The sequence below is a fragment of the Drosophila nasuta genome, chromosome 2R (genome assembly GCF_023558535.2).
Source record: "Drosophila nasuta strain 15112-1781.00 chromosome 2R, ASM2355853v1, whole genome shotgun sequence".
NCBI lineage: Eukaryota > Metazoa > Arthropoda > Insecta > Diptera > Drosophilidae > Drosophila > Drosophila nasuta.
The window spans coordinates 26,822,896-26,838,662 of record NC_083456.1 but is presented as its reverse complement, the minus strand read 5'-3'; the positions used below and the strand labels follow the sequence as shown (position 1 = coordinate 26,838,662).

Below are 15,767 nucleotides of genomic sequence, written 5' to 3'. Positions count from 1 at the left end.
AAAAATGTAGTTTTGTTTTATTTTTAATTTTTTGTTTGATTCTGTGTTTTCTCGTTTAATTTATATGCATTGTGTGTTTACCATGCTCTCGCAATCACTTCTCACAGACATAACATACATACATACAATATACATAGCGAAGTATGTAAAATAAAATACAGATTGCTTAGGTAATTTAGCAAATATATGATTGATCTATTGTGAGGAAACAAATGATTAAGAATGCGATTGTTTGCTTACATTTCGCGTTTATTTTGTTGCAACTTAAAACATAATAATTTAATAAATGTTTAACAAATTTCACTTAATACAAAAAAACACTAAATAATTAAAAATATATGTATATATTTATATATGTACTTAGTATAAACATAATCAAGTTTATTTTATTTATAATCTTTTTTTAGGTTTCTTTTTTGTTTTTTTTTTTTTCGTTTTGCTTTTATTAGTCCACATTTGTCCTATCTTCGCTGGCGTTTTCTATACTGTTGTTTTTTTTTTGATTTGTTGTTTCTTTATCATTCAATTAATGAATTTCACTTGATTTGCAAGAGGGGAAACGCTTCTCGTAGGGGGGGGAGGCGAGCGAACGAGACTTGTGTGGCATGATGAGTACTGAAGATGCAATTTGGTTTTGCTTGCCTTAATCAAACTTTTTCCGCTGTGTCCGACACAACGGCCGAGCACACACATATATAATGTATTTATATATATGTATATATATATTTATTTATTTATTTTGTTTCCTAAGTTTTTATTTATGTATGCTTGTATCTTTTGGGTGTGTATTTCGTGTGTTTATGTAGTAGGTTTCATTTGATTCAGTTAATGTTTAGATTGCTCGCTTTCCATGCGTAATACATCTCTCATTTATTTATACTATATAAATACAATTATTAACGTGCAACTTAAACCACCATAGTATTAGTGAATGCAGGTGTGTGTGTGTGTGAGAGTGTTTGTGTGTGTTGTCGTATGTGTATGTAATTTGTTTAGGTAATAAGGTATAAAGTACAATAACTATTTAAACACCCTTTCATTCATTATCGCTTTCTATTTCTTTTCTTTTTTCTGCTCCGTCTGACTTCGTCTACATTTCGTTCTCATTTCTCTTTCGTATTTCATCTTTGTGTTTATATTTTTATTTCTCTTTAATTCTTTTGTTTATTTCGATTGTTTATAACTACTAGCATTTAAGTCTCGTTTTGTTTTATTTTAATGTTGTTGTTTTTATGTTTTTACAACAATTTTATTCCAGCTAAATTCACACAACACGCAACATTCCACATTGCCACGTGATGTCTGCAATTGTTGTTACTTTTTATTGCAAAAAAAACTTTTCGTTTTGTTTCCATGAATTTTAAATTAAGTGTTTCTCAATTAATGAGTTGAGTTCAGCCGCTCCCGTTGTTGCTGTAGCTGGTGTTGTTGTTGTTGTCGCTGTATTTGTTGCCGGTGTCATAATTGCTGCAATCGCTGCTGTTGTGGTTGTTGTTGTCGTTGGTTCTGTTATCGTTATAGTTGTTGTAGTCTCCGACGTTTTTGTTGCAGTTGTGTCTGTTGCTGGCGTTGATGTTGTTGTTTGTTCACTAGACACTGTTGTTGCTGTTGCGGGAGTTGTTGCCGCTGTTGCCTCTGTTGTTTCCACTTCCTCGGTTTCCGCTGCACTTCCAAACGAATTCTTTTTTGTTTTCAATGGCCTTCTTCGCTCTTTCCTGTGCGCCGACTGCTGTGAACATAAAACAGAAGCATATAAATAATAAGGTTCAAGTGCAATTAACAACAATTAAATAAAATGGGACAAGGATAAGTATGATCGTGGCGCATTCAACACTTGATCGAGTGCGTTTTGTAAGTCAAGAAAAACAATTAAGCAGAAATTACTACGTGTGCCAATGTGAATATAAAGGTGTATGTGTGAGTATGTATGTACAGGTGTATATCGTGTTTATGTGTGTGTGAAGGTAAGAGTTGTGCCTGAATCAATAAAGCATTGAGCTGAAATAAAAGCCAGGAAAAGTCGCTAGTAGCTAGTGTTATCAATCGAAACGGATAACAAAATGATGATCAATGGCACATTAGCACGATGCAAGCTCATTGTTTGGCTTTGTTTGGCAGTGACAACAAAACATTATAAACAAAATAAAGTAAGGTTTGGTAAAACTAATTCAATTCAACAAAACAAACAGTCAAACAAACATGTGGTCGGATCAAAGAATTAAATTAACAACTTCTAACTAACTTGGCGGCAAATCAAATTAAGCGGCTGGTGGAACTGTTGCTAATATCACCACGTTGTTGTTGCTGTTGTTGTTGTTGTTGCTGTTGTAGTTGTTGTTGTTGCTGCTTCTGCTGGAGTTGTTGTTGCTGTTTAGGTTGTAGCTGAAGCTGTAGTTGATGTTTCTGTTGATGTGACTGTGGTTGTTGTTGTTGTAGTTGTTGCGATTTCGTTTGCTGTTGTTGTTGTTGTTGTGACTGTAGTTGTTGCAGTGGCGGCATTAGCAGCTCCGCTGCCGGTGGCAATTTACCTCCTCGGTTGATACGATTGCGGCTGCCCTGCGCACAGATTGTCAGATGGAGGGGGAAGAAGAAGGGACAACAAAAAACGAAACAGCGAAACATCGTAAAGGAGAGTTTCATTTTGGATAGTTGAAATAGAGAAAGAATTAGAACAAAGTTACCATGTTGAGTTTTGTATGTTGTGTATGTGTAAGGTGTGTAATTTGTATGTTTGTTGTATGGCAAGGCAGGACACTGATAACCAAGGATAACTACAATAGTATCAACTTAAATCTACCCCTAAACACCGCACTACAAACATTTCCCATTTACCTTTTCCATTGAAATTTTCATGTGATCCAAACTATTAGTGAGTCCGTTTATGTTGGATTCTCCGCCATTGCCAGTTTCCTGAGCGCTACTTTCCGTCTCACTGTTTGCACCGCTGCCGCTTCCCCCACCACTGCCGCTGCCACTCGCCGGAGCCACATTTGCAGTCGTAGTGCCTCCGGTTGAGGTGTAAGCACCAAACAACTGACGTGACAAACGTGGGATGCCATTGCCATCCATGGAGGTCGACGTCACAGATGGCACAGGGGTCGATGTGGGTGTCGAGGTCGGAGCTGGACTCGGCCAACCGCCAATTGTTGGTATTGTTGTCAAGCCCGTATAGTTAACAGTTTTGTTATCTGGCTGCTGTTCTGTTTGCGGTTGAGTCTGCTGCTGCTGCTGTTGCTGCTCATTGCTCGTAGCCTCTGTGCCTGGTGGCTGCTTTGCTCGTGTCTGCTGCTGCTGCTCTTGCTTGTTGTCATCGTTAGACTCCAAATCGGATTCATTATTTTCCTCCTGGTCCTGAAATGCACAAGAAAATTCGAGTTAGCACAATTATTACTATAAGAATATAATCGCATTATAGGCACCGTCGTAGTCTTCTCTCTCACCTCCGGACACAGTTCATAAGCCATGGACAAAGTGTTCTTTGCGGACAGTGAACGCTCGAGCATATAACCGTTGGTGTTATCATTGCTCTGTGCCGGCGGGGACCATGAGTACGAGTTGTAATGACAGCCAATTCCACGTTGACGTTCCAGCTCATCCTGCAGCCATTCAACCGCAATGCTCCAGTGGCGACTGATTGTTGGAATGGTGTGCAGCATTTGCAGGGCGATCGGAGATTTGTGGAACAGATGCGTCAAGCATTTGATTATCTGATAGGCGCGCTTCTGATAATGCGTCTTGGCACGCTGTATCGTCTCCAGCAATCCCTCACGCTGCTCCGCGACACCGTTAAGTGCATTGTGAATGCGATGACGTTGCCACGAGTCCTCAATCAGCAATATGTTCAGCAACAGATCGGTATGATGGCGCATGTCATGGCAGTAGGCGTAGCCGCATTGCCACAGCAATTCTGTAAGCACCGCACGCGAAAAGTGTGGATTCTCCCAACTGCAATACTGCAACAGTTTTAGCCCTTCATCGCCCACGTTCGTATCCTCGATGACCTTTTTAATATAGCTGCAAAAGACAAAGTAAATCAGTTGTTCAACTGAGATATAATTTCTACGACAAACTTACCCAGTCCGGTTGAAAAGAATGTCCATGCACTCGCTGGAAAGCGGTGTCAGGTCGTCTGGGGCGATGTTCGAGTCCCTAAATGGATTGGGCAATGGACGTGCATTTTCATTGGAGTTCTCGCACTTTTCGCTCACATCGCTGCAGCGCACCAAATGCGACACCACTTGATGCAACTTGCTGAACTCCGGATACTGATACTTAATCGATGGCCCAGGCCCATCATCCATGGCCACCTGCATAAACTGCACTGGCACATTCAGCTGCAAAAGCAAAAGAAAATTAGATAAAGTTGTAGCTATGAGTTAAAGCAGATTACTCACCTTTAATAGCTGTTGTTTTTCCCGGGTGCCCAGGCCTACGTACATGCTGAATAGACTGAAATAGTGCGGTAAATGCTTGCCATAGTCGGCAGCCTCGGATTTGAGCAGGCGCAGCACGCTGATGAGTACCTGCTCGCAGAGATTGCTGCCCTCGTAGCCGACAAGCGGCTCATCGTTGATGGCAAAGTGACAAAAGAACACAACCAGTTTGACGAACACGGTGCGCACCTCTGGTGACGGTGCCATCAGTATATATTCACCCAGGCGCGATGGTGGCGAGAGCAGTGCATGATTCGCAAACCATTTGCGTACCAGCGACGAGGAACGTATGTGATGTGAGAGCGTGTCGTACCTGTGGTAAAGCATACACAATTTAATTAAAGAACAAACATTTCTAACGCGCAATGCTACTCACCACTCGATGACGGGACCCCGCAAGGTTTTCTTTGTGCGAAATCCGGTGTGGAACAGAAATTGTGATGCCAACTGCACGCCCAACAGCGAAAGCTCCTCAGCGGCGGTTGTCTAAAGAATATATGTTTATCAATTACCGAAAATATTACGTCATTTTCATATTAAATACTTACAATCTTATCACTGCGTGTCGATGGAATACTGCAGCTGACCAGCTTCTTGATAAAATTGAAGAACTCGACTGAGAAAATGCTACGCGAGTGCAAAAAGCGTATATTTTGATGTCTGAAATGCAATTTAAAATACGGTTTAGAAATAGGCTAAATCATAGGATTATCTAGAGAACTTACCTAACACTTCGTTCAATTGGCTTTGGTAGTGGCAGCACAACATTTCGGCTTTCTGTGAGTGACAATTGCTCAACGCTGGCATCAAACTGTGTGGGATTTTGATCACAACGCGTGTAGAACAACATGTAGGCATTCCACCAACGCTTTTGGCGACGATACTGCATGCGTTTCAGATTGTTGTCATAGATTTCGCCCATGTAATCACCGCCAAAGCATTGCGCCTTCATTTCCTCATCTTCGTGCATTTTGCATTCAGTTACTTCGCCGTCATCGAACTTATACCACTGGCATTTGCCATTCGTTGGATTTCTACAAGAGAGATTCATTCTTAGTAATGATTTGACAATAATTTGTGGTTCACATTGAAACACTTACTTGGATACTATGTAGCTGAAGTAGTGGCCACCGGATGCCTGTCCGCTGTGCACCACAATGCCGGTCAGTTCATATTTTGTTGTTTCAACACTTGTTTGACAATTATCACCTACTTCCACAACTTCACCCTCTAGCTTAGCTAGGCCAGAAACTATACAAAATAAGTATACAACAAATTAGCATTAATTTAATTAGTAAATTAGATATTGATCAATATTGGTAGTCAGAACTTTACAAATAGGTTATATTTGCAAAGTCAGTAATCTGTTAGCACCTTGTTTGCTCACTTTTAATCATTTTGCTTTCTCACCTGTGTAGGGCTCCATATCCAGGATACGAGGAAATTCAAAATAATCATTAAACTTAATCGCACAGACGCGCTCGTAGTCGTATTCAAAGCGCTTCAATTGTATGGCTAACACGGGCGGCAGCTTCTTGACACATAGCCGCTTAACGGTAACTACCTAAACGCATTAAAAAAGAAAACAATAAAATAATTGTACTGTATAATGTAGAATAGTTTCGTTCACTTACTTTTTTATCACATTTATCACAATGGTATGCATCAGCTCCCTCGAGCAGCTCTCCTTTGACATACTGCTCCAGAGATTCGGTTAATGAGCTATGATTCCTAATATCAACACTAAATACGCTAAATGGTTCCTCTTTGGAGTAGCGATGTGGGCACTCTTGGCATATCTTTTGATCGCTAAACGAGCCGCCCAACGTTGCATTCATCAGCTGAGTGTAGCCGAGTGCCTTCAGTCCCTCGTCTAAGCTCTCGAACAGCGACATAAAGAACTCGACGGCATCCTGTTGCTCACGCAGATTCACCGGTTCCCCTTGCAATCTATTACAAGTATAACTTCTGATTATTTAAATGTTCTATATACCCAATTTCGCAGCTACTCACTTGAAGTGCGTCCAGAGGCCTCGTGGCACATAAAACTGCAGTGCACTGTGGCCCAGATGAGCAAATATGGCCTGCACATGCTTCAATATGATGACGTGATAGTTCTTACGCACATCCGCACCATCATCAGACGATGCTACCGTCGAAGATGTTGACGAGAGTGAGGGTATTGTTGAGGGTCCGGCAAAGAACGATGGACCAAGGCTGCCACCGCTGCCCATGTCCGAGTCGCCGCTAAAGTCCTCGTTATCATTTGTGGCTGCGCCATGTGCCTTTAGAATGCCCACGCGCACGGCTGGCACCATGTAAAGCTGTTGCAGCACCGAGTTCATGTAGCAGGTGGCACCAGCATTTTTCAAGCCACAGAAACCTTTGGTTGGCCTGGCGCCCACCGGCGGCAGATAATCCCATTCGCGCAACGGATCGGTATCTAAAAATAACAGCATATTCAAGTTAATCTGATTGGTAAGAACCAAATTCTTTTTACTTACCCGTGCAGACGAAATCGATGAGTGTATTGGTGAGTAGCTTCATATTAGGAACACAGTGCTGGCACAAAGCAATAAGGAGATCACAAGCGGCAGCAATTGTATGGGGACTGCGGCACACTGGCGGCGGCACCGTGTCCAAGCGCAGGCTGCCGTGCTTGCGTAAATGCAGATACTCTCGCGATGCCGTAAACAAAAAGTCATCGATCAGCTCATGGATCAGTTCATTGAGCTGCGCCTTCGAGTCCGCCATGAGGAAGAACATCAGCTCCTTGGCCAAACATAGATGACCCTCCAGTAGTTCCTCATGCACCTGCGTATCGCCAGTTACCTTGACGTTCTCGCGTATCTTGCGCAGCCAATTGATCTCATCGCTTAGCAGTCCCTCGCCAATCTGCAGTGGCCAATTGTAGATGCAGCCATACGAGAGCGTGCGACAAAGCACCGAGAAGAATTCCGCACAAGTTGCTTCGTATTGGGGCACCAGAGTTTTCAGTGCACTCACAAGCAGATTGACCATGTAGACAAAGGGACGTCGATCGCCGGCACAATAGGTAGAGGCCAGGAACAGCTGCTCAGATGCCACTTGACGCACATGGCGCAGCGGATTCTTCAGCACAATTGAGGTAATAAATTTGGGCCAATTGGCATCATTGCTCAGTGCCTCGTTGGCGCTGGGATTGAGTATAAACGAGATCGTCAACACCTCGAGTGCCTCCTTGCACACACTGAAGTCCTGGCCATCCGGTATGATGGCATCATCCTCGAAGTCATTGCTGCTGCCCAGTGCCTGCAGATTGCCACATGATGAGGCCCAGGCCAGATGTACGACAGCCTTAATAGTGCTAATGTCTGGACACGACCATTGCAGCGTGGAGCTGAAGAGCGCACGACATCGCTCACCATCGTGGCTAGCAGAGAGCATCTCAGTGGCCAATATTTCGGCTAGTTTGGCCGAAATGGCACGCAACGTGCCCTGCGCACTGTTCGGCGTTGTCGAAAAGTTCTGCTTAAGTATGTCCACCTGGGAGCGTGCACCATTGTCGTAGTCACAGATCATGGGCTCATCGCCCACTCGCGACAACACGCTGCCCACAATGTACAGAAACAGCTTCGCCAGCCGCAGCACGCATTGGAACGAGGCGCGCTTCGTGTGCATATCGGCGCTGGGCAAAAAGTTGTTCTTCGTCAGCAGTTCCAGCACAAAATGTGCGCAGCCCGAGTGCATCCAGGCCGATTGCACTTGCAGCGCCGATTCGCCCAGTGGATCCAGGGCGGGAATCAGCAGTCCATGAAGCACACTCAGATTGTACAACACCTGAGCAGGCGAAGGATGCAGAAACATTTGCTCCGGAGTGCAATCATCGGCATTTAGCTGCAGAAGGATTAAATATTATTAGTAATTTGAATTTATTCAACATAGCAAATCAAAACTCACCGCATCGCTTGCGCTTTGTCCACTGCTAGTCAATGCATCCTCCTCTTTGGGTCCATCGCCGGTTGTGGATTTGGGCACACGGCACATCAACTGCAGCATGCGCATTGTGTGGCGATCGCAGGGCAGCAGATGCAGCAACACTTTAGCACTATCGCGCAGTCGTCCATGCTCCAGATCGCTACCCAACTGATGCAGCTTCAAGAAGAACTCGGTGTACTGATAGTTCTGCGATATAATCACGCCGGGCAGCGTGCTCTCCGACTCGACGCGTTGCATATCTGGACAGGGTCTGGGTGGCGAACCGGTGCTGGAATCGCTGGAGGAGTCGGGACTACTGGCCAAGCCAATGCCCACCTGTGTCAGCTTCGCTGTCAATATCATTTTGTCACGTATGGTGTACTGATACAGTGGATTGATTTCATCGGACACTTCGATCAGCTCGCCATTCGTATAGAAGAGATCCACTTTGATGTTGTTGGTGGACGTGGAGTTGCCCTTGATGCGCTTCAACAGGTTGCGTTTGAAGGCCGCCATTGTTTCGTTGCTGTGCGTCACAATTTCAATATCGTCAATGGGTCGTCCGGGTGTTTGGAAACGTATATAGAGACTAGTATTCTTGCCACGCGTGACGCGGCTGAGTGGCAAATGGATGCGATCTCCGCTAAACGAACGATCGCACTCTTTGATGTACTCCTGCAACACCTTGATGATGCGGCACATCTTCTCCGCCTCAATGAAGCGCATCTTCGTGTCCTTCGACTCGTCGTTGCTCGTATCCTGATTATCGGCATCCTCCAGCATTGCTTTGCCCAATATCTGTATGTTGCTGTAGTGAGCACGCAGCCGAGCGCAGCATTCGCCAATAAAGATCTCGTGGAACTCTGTGATGTGCTCTTGCAGTCGAGGTCCCAATGCCGTTGAAACCTCCTTCAGCAGATCGATGGCCTTGTTGGCAATCTCTTCGCCACCCGTGGTAATCACTCGCCACAAATAATCCTTACCAATGAGATCCTCATTGTCGAGTATATAGCCACGATGGATGGCCTTTAGTTTATCCTCCTTAGAGTTGACGGCCTTGAAGAAGCGCTCAAAGCACTTGATGCCGCTCTCGGTGAGCAGATGCGGATCCAACTGCAATATGTTGTTCTCGAAGAAGTCCTTGTTGATGCCCGGATCAAGATCCGGTTCTTCGCCCATTAGTTTACCGAACCAGCGGAAACATTCCTCGCGATCTGCCGCAAAGACGGCGTTCACAGCCAGACAATGCCAGATTTGCTTCGCCTGGGAATGGAATAGCAATAAGATTTCGTTCGTAACTAAGATATATTATCGAAATACATACCTGATCAGCACACAGCCAAAGCTGACCGTCCTTCAGCAGAAACTTGAGAAATTCCAGACGTTCGGCAATCTGTGCTTGATGTGGAAAACGACCATCTATCAAAATGGTCGCTGCATCCAAACTGGGCGTTTCATTCACCAACGAACGCACCTTCTCCATGTACGCAGTCAAACTATTAGTCACCAAAATGACCAGCGAATAGTCGTTCTGCAGACGTTCAATCACTTGCTGTCGATTGATGCTGGTCTGCGTGCGTGGCGCATGATTGGGCGACGTATCATATAAGCAACAGATATCTCTAATTAGACGCAAAGCGGGCAGCACCCACGAATCGCCAGCTTTAAGTTCACCGACGCACTTATCCAACCAAATAGTTTTCTGCGCATCACGCTCCTGCGAGCAGCTATAGTCGAGAATCTTCACGTGCGCGCCAAGCGCTTGGTCGAGCACCTCTGGCGGCACCTCTTGACTATGCGCCAAGGTCCAGAACAGCTTCAGCACCTTTTGTGCCATCACGCCGTTCTTATCGTCCTCGGCCAGGCGCCGTATTAGCTCCAGCAGACGCTCCCGTTGACGCTTATTAGCGGTCGTCATGCTCGCCTATAAATAAAAGCAATAATTATTACATCTTCAAATAATATCGACTTTCTTGCTTGCAACTCACCTGAAACGCTTCGAAGAGATGATCCAGCTGTTCGGGTGTAAAGTCCCAAGCCAGCTTGGCCAGCAAATCGTGCATATTCTTCACAATCGCTTCGTGTTTGCCCGCCTGAGCACGCCACACAGCGTCAAGATCGTCGAGCGTTAGTGCCTGCTCTTTTATCAGAAAGCGAATGATCTTCTCCAACTTCTCCACATATTGTGGCTGATGCAGCGAGTCCTTGAGTACAATGCCCAACACATCGGATGATTTAATCCACTGGGCCATGCGCTCTGCTGTCAGCCAATCCATTTCGTCGTCGGGCAGGCAATGAGGCAGCGGCTGAGAGCGATGCGAGTAGTAAGCGACCGATGTCAGCACCTTGTTGATTTCGTTAAGGGCATTCATCTTGCCATTAAAGCTAGACACCTGCAGCAATCGCAATATCATCTTAAGGCGAAACATCTCCAGATCGCGTATCAGTTCCTCCTGACCGGTCAAACGACTGGCCAGAAAACGCGCTGACTTCACAATGCCATTGATGTAGTCATTGCGACCCTCCGGCTTCACCTCACGCTTCAGTTCCTCGTCGGTGAAACTGTCTAGCAAATCCAGCACAACATTCCAAGTGGGCATAAAGTACTTGGCAATGGTGGCAGGCGTCAGCAGTTCATAGCATTGCCCAAAGGGCCGCAGCAGGCTGTGTATGAGCGCCAGCGTTAAGCGATTGTCCTGTCCAGAACTATCCGATCCTCCTCCGCCGCTTTCATTGGATGTAATGCTTTTGACTGTTGTTGTGGAACTAGAGCCACCGACGATGGCAGATGTTTTATTTGTGTTTTGATTGCGCTTCAACAATTCCAGACCGCTATTGAAACGCTCGAGCAGATTATCAAATCCACCCAACTGTCCAAAGCGATTAATGAGATCGACAAGCCAACCGCGAGGGTTCTTTGGCTCCGGCGGCGGTTTCGCAAACATCTTGTTGCTATCCAACACACCCCAAATGCATTCGAGGGCTGCAAAGCATTCCGGTTGACGTCCCGCATTAAATGTGTTGAACTTATTGTCCGGATCAAACACAATCGCGAGCAGATCGAGCAGGTATGGATTATCGCGTTGCATGTGTATCGCTATCAAGTTCAACAGCTTGCCACACGAAACCAGAATGCAGTGATGGATGTTGAACTTCCACGAGTTGACTGCCTCATCCGTCAGGATCTTGGCAAAGGACGTTGTCAGGCCATTTCGATAGAACTCCACACACGGTTCGCAGTCGTGATCGACACCTGTTAAAAGAGAGAGAGCAGTTATAGTTCATTTCATGACTTTAGTTGTTAATGTTGTTCACTTACCAGCCTTGGCCAAATCGATGGCGGCATTTAGCAGCACCTCCAGCTCCTGTTCGGGCAACACGGGCACCACCCATCGTGGATTGGATATCTTTTGTGTTAGCGAGCGCAGCTTAGCAATGGGAAATGACGCTATCAGCTTCTCTGGCGACCTGCGAACCAACGAAAAATCGAAAGTAAATACAAAATAATGTAAACCATTTCGTTGTTATTTTCGTCCGACTTGGAGGCGCGAGCGAGTGCGTGAGTCAGTGAGTAAGTAGATAAGCGATAATTGCGCTTTGTTTTTTTGATGTTTTATTTTTGTTTTGTTGTTGTTATTATCGTCGTCGCCTTTCGTGTTTATTACTTGAATTGCCCATCTTGCCTAGCCATTGAATGTACTATTAGCACGCACACATACTCTCTTACAGCCTACGTGTGCGTGAGTGTATTTATAATATATATATATTAGTTTGTAGGCTAAAACTCGTGATTTGCATTTTCCGTACCGTGTCGATGGATGACACAAGCAACAATTTCATAATTACTAAGGATTGCTTGCGATATTCTATTGCATTTTTTGTGGCCTTTAAATCTTTAAATAACCTGTTCTACTAAATAATATATTACTTGACCTTACTTGAATTTGCATATAAACAATTGGTATGTTTACGTTTGAAGTGGAAAAGGTTTAATGGACTGGGCTATTTCTAATTTTAAGATTCCTGGAAATTAAATGTTTCATAGGAATTATATCGAATGCAATCTATAATTTCTGAGGTCTGAAATTTTTTACCCAGCATAACTGTTAGGTTTATATAATGCCAAGTGACTTAAAAGTGACGTCAACGTTTTGTGCTGAAAACTAGCTATTATTTAAATCATTTTATCATCTATATTAATATTATATGTAGTCAAATACCATTACAACCCACACAACGCCACTTCTTCTTGTATTAAATCATTAATCTATATATCTATATCTATAAGAATTGTGTGCTGCGCAAAAGTAAACAAATAAATTTTGCTGCTATATATACAACCCATAGAAATTGCTCTCAACTGACTAATTATGACTATAATGTGGTTTTACTTACACAGCAGTTGCGGCGCTTTCCACAGTGCAACCACCGGCTGTTGTTGTTGTTGCTACTGCTGCTGTTGTTGGTGGTGCATCCGTTGACTGCTCCTGACTGTTGTTGCTATTGTTAGCATCAATGCCACCGCTCGACGACATGTTTGCTGTTGTGACTCCACCTGTTGTTGTTGTTGTAGTTGTGACCGTTCCTGTTCCCGTTCCTGTGACAGTTGCCGTAACAGTTCCCGTTCCTGTGCCTTGAGCTGTGCTCGTTGTAATGCTGCTGCTACTGTTCTGGGCTGCTGTTGCTGTGGTCGTCGCTTGGCCAGTTCCAGTTCCTGTGCCCTGTCGGCGTGTATCGAATGTCATTGTGGCGCCTTTTGGCTGCGTCACGTGCGTCACAAATGTTTAACGCCGTCGTCGTTTCTTCTTGTTGGGGTTGGACTGCTTGCTGCCTGTGTGTGTTGTGTTAGTGCTTTTGATCGTAATTCTAGTGAAGTCTACGCTGGGCGGCTTTGGCTTTGACTATTGACTATGGCTATGGCAGTCCTGGTTCCGTAGAGAGACTCGAGTGGTTCCACAGTTCTCTCTAATGCTTCTCCTAGTTGTTATTGTTGTTGCTGACTTGGGTAACACATCAAATGAATGAATGAATGAATGTTGTTGTTGTTGTAACCAATGTACATTAGGCACTGTTGGTCTCTCTTTCTCTCCCTCTCTATCTGCCGTACAATCTTTTTGCCAATAAGAATTGCTGTTGTTGTTCTTCTTCTTACTGCTGAGTTGTTGTTGTCGCTGTTGTTGTTATTTTTTCTGCTTCTGCTGCTGCTGGTGCATGCACAGTTGGTGCTGTTTGCGGCGCGCTGCGTTTAGTTTACATATTTCTCCTCAACGGACACAATTGCAAAAATCTATAAACTGCAACGAAGCAAAGAGCAAAAGAAGAATAAGCAAAATGAATACGAGCACACAAAGGAGGCCGAAAAAACACTCGCACACACACATACACTAGCCAACTTACACACACGTACAAACACAGGCGCACACGCACGAAACGAACGAACGAAGGAACGCAAAAAGAGCGAGCGCAAAAATTGAGAGAGTGGGGTTTGGAATATGAAAAATCAATATTATTTAATAGACGTGGGTCACAGCGGTGCAAAAGACGAGACTGGAGGAGGAATCACACACACACGCACACAGTTGAGAGCCAAATACATATGCATATACACTCACACACACACCCATCATAAACTCTCTCACTGCGGACAGCGAGTGTGAATTTAATTTAATGTTGTTGTTGTTTTTGTTGTTATCGTTTTACGTTGTTCTTTTCATGCTTATATGTACATATGTATATTTATTTGTTTTTTTTTTGTGTAGGCAAACAAAGATTTTTCTTTTTTTCCCAAAAAAAATTACATCACTGCCGCAACCGCCGCCGCCGCTGCGTTTGTGGATGAATCTCCTCTGTCTGGCTGTGGACTTGCTTTCTCCAACCACCCCCCTCAAGACACATCACTCCCACCACACACACACTCAGCACATTCGCCGGGAGCGGAGACGGAAGAACCTTAAGAAAATTTCCTAAAGAGCAACCACTAAAATGTCTTTTATCGCGAATATTTATAGTGTGCCTACCATAGACAATGATGATGGTATCCAAAATGCTTGATATTCCGTAATTCTTGTTAAAATTCGCTTGAAACTTATATATTTTTCAATAATCTGACAACTGTCGTGCAAAACTTATCATCTGAGCAATTTGTTCGTTGTCAACACTGCATACACACATATGCATACGAATATGTATATGTGTGTACATATGTATGTGAATAGATTATGGCAAGGGGAGGGGGAGGGCATGGACCCGCACAAGTGCATCAGACGACGGACAGACTTAGAACAAAATTGCTTGCTATATACATATATAAATATATACATATGTATATATATGTGTGTATGCATATTAGGAATCGGCATTAACAATGCGATTTTGTCATTTTTCTATCCGTTTCATTTTGCATTTTACAGCAGGACATTATAATGTTTTGTAGTCATTTTTCCTTCTACATTTTTCTTCACATCCAATATACACGCATACATACTAGCCACATGCATATTCATCTGCACAAACGCACACAGATGTAGCCAGCAAATCGTTTTGCTTTTGCCTTTTGCTTTTGCACAACTCACCATTTTGTGCATCCGCCCTAAAAACACTGTGCGTTTTGTTTGTTAATATACGCATTAATTTACACTGTCGCACTTTGTTACCGCGTTTAATGTACACTCACACTTGGTCGGTCTTCTAACCTTAGCTCTTACATTTGCATAGTTGCAACACAAATTGTTAAAAACTAATTATGTATCTTCGTTTTTTTGCAATTTTTTTTTTTGCTGGCTGGCTCTCCTAAGCTTTACAAATCAGCCGGCCGATAGCCAAAATGGCGTCTGCGTTGGTGATGGACAATGTTTTCAATTGTTGCTGCTGTTGTCTTAATAGTCGGGCGTATTGCCTATTCAATTTTAATAACTTATTCTAGTTTATTTTTACTTTTCATTGTAATATTGGTTTTAATTAATTATTTAACTTGTGTAGACGGCCGATAAAGTGTGGTAGCCGGTCGATTGTCGACCTACCCATACTAACCATTGGCAATATCAGTTGCATACCTGTCCTTATCGGTTAACCGCCACTCACAGTTGTTTGCATGTAAACATCGCAATTTTCACACATACAATAAACTAATTATTACGAATTTTTGCCATTTTCTAGTATAAATAAAGCATGTTGCAGTTCGTAATTAGTTAGGAAAGAAATTGGCTGTGAAATGTAAAATCGGTTCTTAATTGCCGCCCTGGAAACAACGTTTAGGGTATTCATCAAACTGTACAGTTTTGTAAGTACTCGCTTCAACATTTTCAATAAATATCGTGCTAATATCAATATTTGAAGATTCGGTAAATCACTTTTTATTTTATAGGGTCTAGTTTTTTT

At 43.7% G+C, this 15,767-nt stretch overlaps 1 protein-coding gene across 6 annotated transcripts; it reads right to left on the bottom strand.

Annotated features, from left to right (window-relative positions):
- Window positions 1–453: 453 nt before the first annotated feature.
- LOC132786765 (probable ubiquitin carboxyl-terminal hydrolase FAF) lies at window positions 454–15,405 on the bottom strand. 6 transcript variants are annotated; one of them, XM_060793401.1, is made up of 20 exons: window positions 14,963–15,405; window positions 12,786–13,684; window positions 11,710–11,858; window positions 10,379–11,643; window positions 9,715–10,314; window positions 8,373–9,653; window positions 6,938–8,309; window positions 6,447–6,876; window positions 6,068–6,383; window positions 5,844–5,997; window positions 5,534–5,684; window positions 5,159–5,467; window positions 4,982–5,093; window positions 4,810–4,919; window positions 4,395–4,746; window positions 4,075–4,334; window positions 3,420–4,014; window positions 2,833–3,351; window positions 2,243–2,556; window positions 1,595–1,729 (listed from the first exon to the last, which is right to left on the bottom strand). In XM_060793401.1, exons 2-19 carry the CDS (start codon window positions 13,133–13,135, stop codon window positions 2,254–2,256), a joined length of 8,628 nt encoding a protein of 2,875 aa, XP_060649384.1. In that variant the 5' UTR covers window positions 13,136–13,684; window positions 14,963–15,405; the 3' UTR covers window positions 1,595–1,729; window positions 2,243–2,253. The 6 variants fall into 6 exon arrangements, with proteins under 6 accessions (XP_060649382.1, XP_060649381.1, XP_060649383.1 ...); XM_060793402.1 differs by having other exon boundaries at window positions 1,595–1,726; XM_060793404.1 differs by having other exon boundaries at window positions 3,441–4,014.
- Window positions 15,406–15,767: the final 362 nt, after the last annotated feature.

Bases quoted from the DNA above. Each gene is read 5' to 3' on its own strand.
- LOC132786765 (XM_060793398.1), bottom strand. From the start codon at position 13,135: ATGACATTCGATACACGCCGACAGGGCACAGGAACTGGAACTGGCCAA. The intron at 11,859-12,785 runs GTAAGTAAAACC...GTTGGTTCGCAG, and splicing joins GAAAGCGCCGCAACTGCTGT to GTCGCCAGAGAAGCTGATAG. The intron at 8,310-8,372 runs GTGAGTTTTGAT...ATCCTTCTGCAG, and splicing joins GACAAAGCGCAAGCGATGCG to CTAAATGCCGATGATTGCAC.